At 46.3% G+C, this 12,280-nt stretch overlaps 2 protein-coding genes across 2 annotated transcripts in view; both read left to right on the top strand.

Annotated features, from left to right (window-relative positions):
- The first annotated feature begins 558 nt into the window (after window positions 1-558).
- Window positions 559-8,274, top strand: ccni (cyclin I). Its single transcript, XM_076283515.1, has 7 exons — window positions 559-796; window positions 1,725-1,881; window positions 2,688-2,822; window positions 3,573-3,647; window positions 5,818-5,958; window positions 6,243-6,473; window positions 6,727-8,274. Exons 2-7 carry the CDS (start codon window positions 1,768-1,770, stop codon window positions 7,240-7,242), a joined length of 1,212 nt encoding a protein of 403 aa, XP_076139630.1. The 5' UTR covers window positions 559-796; window positions 1,725-1,767; the 3' UTR covers window positions 7,243-8,274.
- Window positions 8,275-8,934: 660 nt separating this feature from the next.
- The window catches only part of sowahb (sosondowah ankyrin repeat domain family member B), a 4,444-nt gene continuing 1,098 nt past the window's right edge, over window positions 8,935-12,280 (top strand). Inside the window, exon 1 of the mRNA XM_076283516.1 lies at window positions 8,935-12,280. This exon is cut by the window's right edge and continues 1,098 nt beyond it. Within this exon, the coding sequence (XP_076139631.1) occupies window positions 9,361-11,670 (2,310 nt within the window). The 5' untranslated portion in view covers window positions 8,935-9,360 and the 3' untranslated portion in view covers window positions 11,671-12,280.

Here is a 12,280-nt window from a genome sequence, read left to right on the forward strand (position 1 = left end):
CCAAGTATAATACATACTTTTGGGGTTTCAAACCCTGAAATAGATGGATGCTGATACATTGTGTGTGTGGGTGGGGTGTGTGTGAAATGGATGGTCATTTGCAAAGCTGACATATTTTACACTTTTACAGTCTATGATTTTACATCAAGAGAAAATGTAACGTTATCTAAACACATCACATGCGAAAATGTGTAATGGATGTATACTTGTTTTAGTATTCTTTTGGAAAGACTTTCTACTGTCCTACCAGCACCATACAATTTTATTGTCCTGTGTAAAATGTTTGGCCTCGTTGTCGCGAGCTATCAACATTCGTAGTTCGCGTTATGTGGACGAGACACATTATTCATACGCCAAAGAAAGTAGTCCCCACAGCAGAACGATAAGTAAATAATAATACACACATCATTTTACATTGTTATTTCAGTTGGCTTAGCTATTTCACATGCCCTGCCAGATATCGGGGGAAATGTGTGTGGACTAAACGTATATTATTTCATGTATGTGCTCCAATCGCTTTGCAAATCACACGCAGTGCGAGGGTGGGCGGAGCAGTTTCTTTCCTTCTTCAGTCCCCTCCTCGGAAATAGACGCATCGGTCTTTTCCGTTCGTTTTATTTTTAATATCAATTTGGAAGGATCCCTTCTTTTCTTCCCTCCAAATAAGACGAAATGGAGACCAGGATGGACGAGTAAAATAGACATACCGGCCCGCAACACCCCTTTATTTTACTTCTGTTTAATGGACCGGATGATTTCCAAGTCGGACTGTGGATCTCACAGCTTTGCAGGGGAGGTAAGCCAAGTTAGCCATTTAATGCTAGCTAGAGAGCTCCCCCTTGTTCAAAGAAAATAAGATAGCTCATATGTACTCACTGGCTATGTGTGCGTGCTATTTCAATCTAGGGTTTCAACAGCATTGTACATGTTGGATTTCCTTCATTTGTTGATCTAAAGGTAGTGTCTAAAGAGGTAACGTCAACACTACGAGGTGACGAATGAACATGCTAGCCATTAACTAGCTAGCTGTGATGGTTAACGTACAACTAGTTCTAAGTCGGAGAATGAGGGAATAAGGACTAAGTGTTTCAGTTTCTGCACCTGCAGTTGGTTAAGTTAAACCGTAAACCAAAAAAAACAATTCCTCTCCCCGCACCCCGTGTATTTAAAATAAAACCTTACAAGCTCATAATAAGCTAGTAGTTGGGTCACTTGTGACAATTTTGTCTGTAACGTTAGCTATCGACAACTAACGTTAACGTCAGCTATTAATGCCACATAGTATAGAAAAACGATTAGAATGTCATTGTTTACCTCGCGGAAATAATATTATGTTCATGATTGTTAAAGTCTCACCGTGTTAGTTTTCATTGTCAGACATTGGTCCTTAGCTAGCTTGTACGCAAATGGGTATTTGCAGTCAGTCAAAATCAAATTAACAATGCTTTGATGCGACTATTATTGTATGTTCATTTAGTAATGTAGTAAGTTAACGTTGAGTTATCCAAACTAGACAGGCGAAGTGAAATGATAGGCTTCTTTTTTCAGGTATAAATAGGCTCACTTGCCCGTTCATAATTTCGTTATTGTATTTATTTTCGCCCTCCCATAATTCAGTCATGTCGTTGGAAACCAGCTGCTTCTGTATATGAACGAATTATTCTATTTGGCCCATAGTCTTTGTTTGACATGAATCCTTTATGGTGGCTTGGCTCCCCCCGCAGGTAGCTGTATCCAGTGTGGAGGTAGGCACATCCAAGGGTCGCGATGAAGTTTGCAGAACCCTTGGAGAGCCAGAGGCTGTCTTTTCTTCTGGAAAAGGCAGCTTCTAGGGAAGCCATAATGTGGAAGGCCCGTATGCCAAAGAAGCCCTCCACTCAGGTGAGTTAAAGTCAAGGTGTCACCACAAATGGTGGTCATTCACAGACTATGTACCTTTTCTCCCATTTGCCCTCCCTGTGCAGTTAATGTGTCCTCACACAAGTCTGTGCTCAAATAGTGCTCATCATATGAGTCACTGTTAGTAGGAGAGCCCTTGACCTCTGGCTCCCTTCAGGCTTTTAATCTGCTGTACGCGTGCAGTAGGTGGTGTGCACAAGCAAACAAGATTTGTTAAGTGATGCCTGGCACCTTCAAATTGGATTTCTGACTTTGCTCTTCTACACAGTTTTGTTTTATTGGCTTGACTCAGCATGTGCAGAAGAATTCTTGCTAAGCAATCCTGGAACGTTTTAATGTAAGGCCCAAGTCTTTATGTAAGGCCTACATCTTTTTTTTTTTTTTTGTTGTGTTTGAAATGTAAGCAAGGCTCCAAGTGCTTTGGTATTTTCCAAGTGCCTTCCTACCACACAAAGGAGGTGTTCCCTTACTTTTGTAATTTAATACAGTAACAGAATATTCCCAACAAGCTCTTAAATTTCATTGAGGATGGCAAATGATAAAGATGGGCATGCTTTATTTATGTGGTTGTGATGTAGGTCAGTGGTCTGAACCTGATTATTTGCTCCCACGTTGAAGGTTTACACCCCCCAAATGCTTGTAAATTACTGAGACTGAATCACTCATGACTGCATTGCAGCGCAACCAATGAATGGAATCACAGACAGCAGTTGTTCAAGTGGAGAACTTGTGCTGTGCATTGGCTATTTCAGTGACCTGACCTTTGGCATGTTGTGTCAATTTTGCAGGATACAGATATCTCTCCTGGCCAGCGAGATGAGGCGGTGCGCTGGCTCACTGACCTGCACAGCAAACTTAAGCTCTATCCAGAGACCCTCTGCCTGGCCATCAGTATACTGGACCGCTTTTTGGCAGCCATCAAGGTACCCTCAAGCTCACAAAGGTTATTTGTACTGGCGTGGAGCCCAGCTGAAATGTCTGCTCCCTGCTCTGGCTGTCTGTGGTGTTAATGTGTATAGTGTGTGTTTATATTTATATAACCATTTATTTATCTCTTAGCTAATTTGCCAGGAGAAAAACAAATAATTCTCCAGCTAATTTAATGAGTAACAGTTAAGAGACAAGCAATGTATGTTCTCTTTTTTTTTGAATATCACACCCATTGAGATTAGCATTACAATCTTAAAATCATATAGTTTGAGCGCTATTACAGCAATTTCCTGGGTTTTATGAGTGGATATGGTCATATATGGTTAATAATACAGTTGTAATAACTCATAATTGTTGCAGACATCCATGTTAAATACGAGGCCCAAGTAAGCTCATGTTGGCTTGTAAACAGGAAGCACCTGACCTTTCAAAGTGGTTGATGGTGGTCTCTCAGCCAGCTTAATCGGCTGAGCAGAATGTAGCAGTTTGCGCTCGCTGAAGTGCTGAATAGGCAAACAATGTTGTCATTTAACCTAGCCTTTGCTTTCCTATCATTACTCCAGCAACTCCAATAATACTCCTCAGTAATACTGTTTTCATTTCCTCTCATTGTATTTTGCTTACTTTCCTTTTTTTTCCTTCAGTCATGTGAGGTTCCTAGTGAATAATTAGGTTGAAGGGTGAAACAGGGTTTCTCTGTCTGATCACGCTGTCTTCATGTCTTGCTCCTTCTCCCCCCTCAGGCCCGCCCAAAGTACCTGCCTTGCATTGCCATCACTTGCTTCTTCCTGGCTGCAAAGACCAATGAAGAGGACGAGGTGAGTGTTAAACATAAAATAGAAAGTATGGGTTTTAAAAGAGGGTAGTGAGAGCATTGGGATGTCTGGTGTGAGTAGCCTGTTTTACACTGCGGGATTTCCCGCAAATGTCTAACCCTTTATCGCGGAGCGCCTCTCCTTTTTACACACATCGAGGCGGAACGGCGGGTCGAAGTGTCTCGCCAATTTTACCACCAGGCAGGGTAGACATAAAGGCAAAAAGATAAAAAAAAAAATCTGACTAATCAAAAGCAGCAATAGCAGGGACAGCACATTACGACAATCTTTAAATCCACAAAGCTTCCAGTCATTTAACATCTGCTAGAGTTGATTGTAGGTCGGAATGCATTCGGTTGCCATATAAGCTATCCTAAAATCCAGTGATAAAACAAAGCATGAACTCCTTGAGCGTCTGTCATAGCAAGCTTCACATTATAACTACTGTTAGCCTCATAACATCTAGAAGCTGGACATTAGCAAACGTAGCTTAATATCACTGTTTAACAAACAAACTAGCATGCTATGCAGCCAAACAAGCAAACACAGCTAAATGTAATGACATTTATGGTCTACAAGTTATCCACAGTTATCCATAGATAGTCTACTGTTATTTCCATCATGCATTCTTCTTGATATGAGCTAGTTAAAGATAGAGCTAGCTTGGCCATATTCTACTCACACAGGTCTGACTAAATTCAACGTTATCTCCAGAAACATTTCTGTAGCCTATAGGACCTCCCCTATGGACCTGGCCCAAAACTTGCGATAGCAGGCTTTACCCTTAAAAATGGTCATAGTACAGTATAATATGCAGTTTCTGGCATCCATCAGAAAAGCATTTATAGATGAATGGCCAACATGACCTTTAACTGTAGCCTATATCTCTCATCTTCAGGTTACAGCAATGTTACTAGCTCCTTCACTAAGTGACTTATTTTCATAGGCTACATACATTTGATTACAGGCTAGCCTACATGGTGATAAAAGCACATTGAAGAGGCTTTCTGTTCATTGTATCATATTTTATTTCAGTTGTCAAAGGTTATATGATGTTAGATGAAGACATGGGGCTGCTCTCAGAATTTTCCTTTGGACGGGTTGTGAAACCTGACATTATGGATTTGATGTACCGAACTTATATCAAACTATAATGTCCAAACTCCTGTATGAAACAAACCGTGACTTCTCTGTACTATTGAAGCCCTATTAACAACAGAAACTGCGAAACACAGAAGTCAACGTTCACTTCTTGTGAAGTGCCTGTAATCGTGACATGGTTTCCTGCCAACGTCATGTGTTCTCTGAAAGCGTGATGTCAGCTGAGAGCTTTGGGTGGCAGTGACCACAGTGTAGACCACAGATTCAGCTTGACTGACGGGTTGTTTGTCTCACTTGCTCTGAGGCATAACATGCCGATCTCAGTGCACACAAAGTAGATCTATATCAGGCCTGAGGTTTGATCTTAGTTCTTTTCACGGTGCGTGTAAAGCACGGCGGACTGATATGCATTCAGCCACAACAGTGTGAGCCTGTCCTTTTGTCTGTCGCAATAGCTAGCCTGTGGACAAGGGTTAGTCTTGTTTGTTTCCTAGCATTACATAACAGCCTTTTAAGTCTGTGTGTGAACACGTCTAACCTCTGCTGTGGCCCCCTGACTTATTTCTTGTTCACTGCCCTGTACTGTCCATTTTTCTCTACACATGTTTTCTAAGTATAAGTTAAATACTCTTTTGATTCCGTGAGGGAAATTTGGTCTCTGCATTTATCCCAATCTGTGAATTAGTGAAACACACTCAGCACACAGTGAGCACACAGTGAGGTGAAGCACACACTAATCCAGGCGCAGTGAGCTGCCTGCTACAACAGCGGCGCTCGGGGAGCAGTTAGGTGCCTTGCTCAAGGGCACTTCAGCCGTTCCTACTGGTCGGGGTTCGAACCGGCAACCCTCCGGTTACAAGTCCGAAGCGCTAACCAGTAGGCCACGGCTGTCCATAAAGCTGCATTTCCTGACCGGGAATCGAACCCGGGCTGCGGCGGAGAGAGCACTGAATCCTAACCACTAGACCACCAAGGAGACATCCTCTATCCAGAGACTTCTCTACACACCCATCCGTCTTCATCTCTAGTGAGTGTGTGTGTGTGTTCTGACATTTATTTTGCTTGTTTGCAGCGGATCCCGTCTCTGAGTGACCTGGCCGGTTCCAGTAGCTGTGGCTGTTCTCCCTCAGAGATACTGCGGATGGAGAGGATCATTCTGGATAAGCTGAATTGGGATCTGCACACAGCCACACCGCTGGACTTTCTTCACATTGTGAGTCTAGCCTGGGGAGCCTCCGACACCCACTGAGTAAATTGAATCAACAACAGTTCACCTTATTCCTCTTGAACTGAAACTCTGAACAAACATTTCTGAAGAGTTGCTCTGTTGGCTTTGAGCATTATTGTTAGTCTGGCAAATATTGTTGCAAACCTCAAGGGCACTCAGGCTTCTCATTCTCTCCATTTCACACACGGTTACAGCCTCTTCATCTGACGCCTTTTTTCTCTTTCTTTCTTTCCTTTTTTTTTTTTTTCTCTCTTCTCCTCCCTCCACAGTTCCATGCGATGGTGCTGTCGTGCAAATCCCCGTCGCTGGCAGGTCTGCTGGGCGCGAGCGCGTCCCAGCATCTGGCCCTGCTGACGCAGCAGCTGCTGGGCTGCCTGGCGGACCACCGGCTGCTGCAGACGCAGGGCTCCATGCTGGCCCTGGGCCTCCTGACGCTGGAGCTGGAGAGCTGCTGTCCTGACTGGTTGGCTCTCACCATCGACCTGCTACGCAAGGCACAGGTCTGTAATGGCTGCCGTTGGACAGGCTGAAGGCCTATAACAATTCAGTCACATAGGGAAATGGCAGTTGTGTTTTTTTTTTTCAATGGTGAAGTTTGGAAAATGTTTAAAAACAAATTGACATTTTCAAATAAAATCACAGAAAGTAGGTAGAAAGATGCAAAATTGAGATGAGATATTCTGTTGGGGCAGATGCAGCACTCCTGTCTGAAATATTAACACTGCTTTAATGCCTCTCCCCCTCCCACCTCAGATTGACAGCACCCAGTTGATCTGCTGCCGAGAGCAGGTGGCACGTAGCCTGTCCAGACATCAGGCTTCCCTGCCTCCCAACACTGTGTTCATCTACCAGCCCCTGCACCAGAGCCTGGAGCCCTGTGCCAGGCGAGCCCATCCCCGTTGGCATCCCTCGGCCCTACCAGCGCTCGCACAGGCCCAGGCTCGGGTCCCTCAGCCCAGCCCGACCTCCGCCTCCACCCCCACCCTGGCCCTGCTCTCCCCTCCCAACCTGCGCCTGCGCGCCACCGGGCGGCTCCGCTGCAAGCCCTCGGCCAAACGCAAGGTGGAGCAGATGGAGGTGGACGAGTTCTTTGACGGCATCAAGCGTCTGTACAACGAGGAGGCACCGGCGACGACGACGTCGGCGGCGGAGGGGGTGGTCGGAGGGGAGGAGGCGGCGGTGGTGCGTGGCTGCAGCTCCCTGCTGGTCCCGCGGCAGGAGGGCAGCTCTTCGCCCTGCCCCCCTCTGCAGCCTGTCAGTGTCCCCTAGCCTGCAGTGCAGTCCAGTCCACCACCACCACCTCCTGCCCAAAAAAAAGGCCTCGTGTCCTTCAGATCTCTCTCTGTGCCACATATGAGAAGCAATGTGGGGTGGAAGAAAATTAAAATACCACAGTTACTGGCATAAGTCTGATCCCCAGAGCAGAGCCCCAAAAACATACAAAAAAAAGTTTCAAGTACATATGCTGCTATCTCATAAGCATTTGTGGAGCACAAGCAAAAAAAATAAAAGCGATAAAAAAAATCATAAATTATAGAAAAATCTCCCCATGACCAAAAAAAGTAGTACTTTTCCCAGAACTTTTTGTAATACTGACTTGCGTATGTCTAACTACAATGTCATCAACTTCATCTGTCATTTTTTCATTTCCAATTTTCAGTGTGTTTGTCCTTTTGAAATTCTGTCTGAATGTCTTTTCTAACCTCTCAGCCTAAACCTGTTTTTACATGTTTGTGTTTGTGTCCTTGTATGCCCATAGTCGTTCACTGCCAAACAGAACTGAATGTAAGATGAGTTTTGTATGGAGTGAATAGCTGATTAGCTCAAATGGAAGGTAGCTCTCTCTTACATACTTTTTGTCTATAAAGTGTCTGATAACATGCTAATATATAAACCCCTAACCCAGAGTGGTGGCCTGGTGATGTCAGTGTGTTGTGATATTTGGGTGTGTTTGGACTGAAAGGGTGAGATGAATCCCCCCCGTCACATTTTCTATTACAAGAAGCATTAAAACGTCCACTCAGACATGCACTATGATGTGTTGCATTTTGATCAAGCCTGGCATTTCATGAAGGGGAAACAAGTTGTAGTTTGTTCTTCTATAAATATATATACCTGTGCAATAAAACTGAGAAAATACTGAAAAAAATGTACTGAAGGGGAAGGAAAGCCTTAGTTCTTCATTGTTATTTTGCTGCACTCTTCCATGCGCTCTGTTTCTGTGAAAAGCTCTGCCCTGGGGGCCAGGCGACTGCCCGTGCTGTTGAAACTCACGGCAACAATAAAGAACCTGACCTCTGACCCGCTCTTGTCACATCTCTTTATTCATTCCAAGGCCGGCTTTATTAATGTGTCATGAACATTGTGAGGTTTTATATTTGTTGCACTCAAACTTAGTTGCTATATACATTATGTACACAATTACTTATATACATTATGTATACAATTACTAAACTTTGTATCTGTTCTGGGCTATGCCATCGTACTTCATTAGCTTGTGGTCAAATGTTTGGTATGTAGGCTATCACATACTGTATGTATGTGTATGTATCATAATTTGATCAGTTATGAGAAAGCCCATGGCCTCTTCAATTGAGATGTTTGCTTACAATTAAGACAAATAGGCTAAAATATGCGCTCAGGTTGAAATAGGGCTGAAGAGAAGAGCAACAGACTAGTTAGTGGGTAGTCTGCCATAAGACATCTGTTTCTCAGCATTTTTAGCATGCTCTCCTTTTATCTAGTGGCTTGGATATAGGACTTCTGTAGTAATCTACAAAGAGTAATACTCAATGTCAAGAATGCCAACATTCATTAAACAGAGTTTACAAGTCATAAACATTTTTTTAGCGATCCCCTCGGATATTAAAAGCACACTATGCAGGTTTTTTAGCTTAATTTACCTTCATTTAACCGCTTCAGAGTTATTGGAATGGTAATAGGCTATGACTTTTGTCGGGTTGAATGGTGGCCGTCTCGCTTCCCCCTAGCGCCTGTGAGCGGAAAAACCACCCTTGCAACTGTGGGCCGGCGGGCCGACGGCCTCAGTGTCAGGAGGTATAACGAGTGTAACAAATTGCTTTACTGCATTCAAATATACACGCCAGGCACGGGCTAGAAAAAGGTAGCGATGGAGTTTATCAGACATTCGTCATGACAAAGCCAGCGAAAAAGAAGCAAAAACCGAGAAAACAGTAAGGAAATTGCCAATACTGCATAGTTTACTCGCCTTGCCGTCGCTAGCGCATTCACCTCTCAGGTATGTAGATAACCTGCAGGTGGAGTTAAAGAATCTCTGGGTGGAGTTTATGCGCTGCTGCTGTCACATTTTTCACACTGAACTTTGAAGCCGAAACTCGGGCGAGTTGGATAGGCTATAGATTCAGCATGGCCACCGATTTTACCCAAGAGTCGCTATTAGGATTTTTACGCTGTAATGGTGGACGAGTGCGAAATGCGGAGTTGTTGGGTCATTTCAAGTACTTTTTGAAAGAGGATGAGGACCGTGTACAAAACAGGGAACAATTTAAAACGTTTGTGAATGCCGTGGCAGTGGTGAAGCATGAGGATGGAGTCAGCTACGTCGTGTTGAGAAAGAAATTCATACTGCCAGTCGGAGACGTTGGCAGCGTTCACATAGCAAAACGCCAAGACGAGAAACTTGAGAATTCGAGGTCGAGGCACCGAGAGCGTTCACCAAGAAGGGCAACCAACCGAAGCCGGGAGAGAAGGGTGCCTGGTGAGACGAACTCCAACCTGAAAACAAACAAGGCAGCGCAAGTTCCAACATCAGTCGCTTCTGAGAGCAGCTTGGAAATTTTACCTGCAGCAGGTATTATAATCAACAACAATAATAATGCAGAAACGGTAAATTTCGAAAAAACTGTCAAAATGTCTCCTCCACAAACGTGGGAAGCTAGCCCGCCATCAATTATTATAACAGAAGGTAATTATGCCAACCGCACTTTGAAACCATTGCTAACACCCCCTTTTAGCTCTGAATCCAAACGTTCTAGTGGGAGCGGTCAGAGCTTTGAACAGGCCTGGGACAAAGAGCCCGTGGAGACTACAAATTTGGAGCACAATAGTGTTGACATTAGCAATCTAGGACAGGCAAGAGAAGCTGATGGCTGCAGCACAACATTCTGTTCACCTCCTAGTTCTAGCCACTCTGACTTGAAAACATTTTCACTGGAGGAACTGAGACAAAGCCCTGAACTGCAGCAGCTTCAACAGGGCTCCCGATGCAGAAATCTGGGGATTCAGCCCGCACCCTGGCCTCCGCACCCATCCCTTTGCAACACTCCTGGGATTTACAGCTCTTCCCCTTGTATTGCTGACATTGAATCACCACCATTTACCAAAGCAGGTCATCAGATGAGCTCCAGCAACGACTGTCTAGTGAGACCAAAGAGGGAGTCCTTGGACCATTTGCATAGGGAGTCGGTCCACATTCGGGCTGCAGCTGTAGTGAACTCTCCTCTCCAGCGGCATAGTCTCCCCCTGGACCCCTTTTACATGCCAGATGCTGCTGCTTCCCCAGAGCACTTCTACCACACTCCTCTGTCCTCCACTCATGAATGTCTGCCTGGGTCAGACTGCGAATGGCCATTTCCACTGACCCAAGAGGTGTGGAGCAGCGAGGACAGTCTGAACCAGAGGGCGATGGAGGTTGCCCCGGGCGATCAGCTGCGGGAGACGCTGCAGCGTGCTCATGAGGCGAAGCTGTTGTCACTGCTACACCGGCCACTGCCAACACAGGCCCCTGGCTACCACCGCTCCACGGGCTACCTGGAGCAGGAGTCGCCCTGCAGTCGAGCTGGCGCCCCCGTGCCAGAGCGTCTCCTGCGGCCTCCGTCCCGCCACGCCGGCCAGCGCCTCCGTAGCCGCATCAGCCGTAGCCTCGGGGCGGACCTGGACCAGCCCTTCCCTGAGGACCACGAGGCGGCGAGGCAGAGCCGCTTGCTGCTTCTCTCCTCCTCCCTCAGCATCAACTACCCGCTGACCACCACCCCTGAGAGGTCGCCCAGCGGCAGCAGGGACCTCTCCCTCTCTGGGGCCTCCAGCACGACCAGCCTCTCCCCCTGCCACCACGACCGGGCCTTCGTCCACAGAAGCTCCCCGCTCCCTCTGGAGTCCAAAGAGCACGAGTGGATGGTGAAGGCGGCCTCTGGGGACTGGCCTGTCATCTACTCGCTCTTTCGGGAGGACGCCAGCCTCCTGTACAAGAGGGACTTCATCTCCGGCTACACCGTGCTGCACTGGATCGCTAAGCACGGGGACCACCGGGTGCTGAACACCTTGTGGTACGGTGTCAACAAGGCGGGGATGACGCTGGACGTGGACGGCAGGACCACCTGCGGGTACACCCCGCTGCACCTGGGCGCCATGTACGGCCACAAGAAGCTCATCCGCCTGCTGGTGCTCAAGTTCAAGGCCAACGTGAGGCTACGGGACACCAGCGGCCGCAGGGCCTGGCAGTACTTGGGCAACGACACGACCAGCGAGGTCCGGGAGCTGCTGGGGGCTCCTCAGAAGAAGCGCAGCGCTGCGGGCCTGCCACAGACTCACGTGGACAAGCCCTCCGAGCGGCCGGACACTATATCCGCCACGGTGAAGAGACACTCGTCCTTAGCAGCTTTGTTCAAGCACAAGTCACTGGGCAGAATCTCAGGGCACACAGAGATGTCTGTTTGAGCCAGAGATGCCAATGACAGCCTCCTTTATTCTTGTGGAGAAACTCCCTGGCCTGTCACTACACCATCCCATGCCCAGATTATCCCTACCTCTTCTGACCTTATGGAATTGTAAATCTGTGTTTATTTGTCATTGGAAATGTTTCACATGACATTCTTTAAGGTGAAATATGTATAGTTTTTTGTATAATCTTTTGTCATTTTGTTCCATGGATTTACCAGGGATTCTAGATCATGTGTTTGTTTAATGCAGTTTTCTAGCAGGTTAATTTCAGGGAAGCAGCTTTCAGGAGAAAAGCCACAAGTGAGATTTAAGGCCTGCACATGTAAATGCTTCATGTTTTTCTAATGTGTTAGCTTTGGTTGCTGAATCAGCCTTTCAGCACCAGAACAAGAGAGTCCCATTGGCCACTCGCAGTGGAGCACTCAAGCTTTGAACTCTTTTTCTACTGGACGCGGGTCTCTTGGCAGCCAGAGCGGGTTCCTACTTTTGTGACACTGGAGCCCTTGCTGTGAGGAATCCGTTCAAGGGTTTTGGAGCGTGAATGTTCAAAAGCGGCGGCTAAAGTATCCCTAATCATGTTTCAGAGGAGTCCATGGTCACAAAGCAC

This window comes from Alosa pseudoharengus, unplaced genomic scaffold, assembly GCF_046254945.1.
Source record: "Alosa pseudoharengus isolate Yale_2024_CS ecotype anadromous, Long Island Sound unplaced genomic scaffold, YU_APseudo_1.1 YU_APseudo_1.1_scf_14, whole genome shotgun sequence".
NCBI classification, from domain to species: Eukaryota; Metazoa; Chordata; class Actinopteri; order Clupeiformes; family Clupeidae; genus Alosa; species Alosa pseudoharengus.

Bases quoted from the DNA above. Each gene is read 5' to 3' on its own strand.
- ccni (XM_076283515.1), top strand. From the start codon at position 1,768: ATGAAGTTTGCAGAACCCTTGGAGAGCCAGAGGCTGTCTTTTCTTCTG. The intron at 1,882-2,687 runs GTGAGTTAAAGT...TCAATTTTGCAG, and splicing joins CAAAGAAGCCCTCCACTCAG to GATACAGATATCTCTCCTGG. The intron at 3,648-5,817 runs GTGAGTGTTAAA...GCTTGTTTGCAG, and splicing joins AGACCAATGAAGAGGACGAG to CGGATCCCGTCTCTGAGTGA.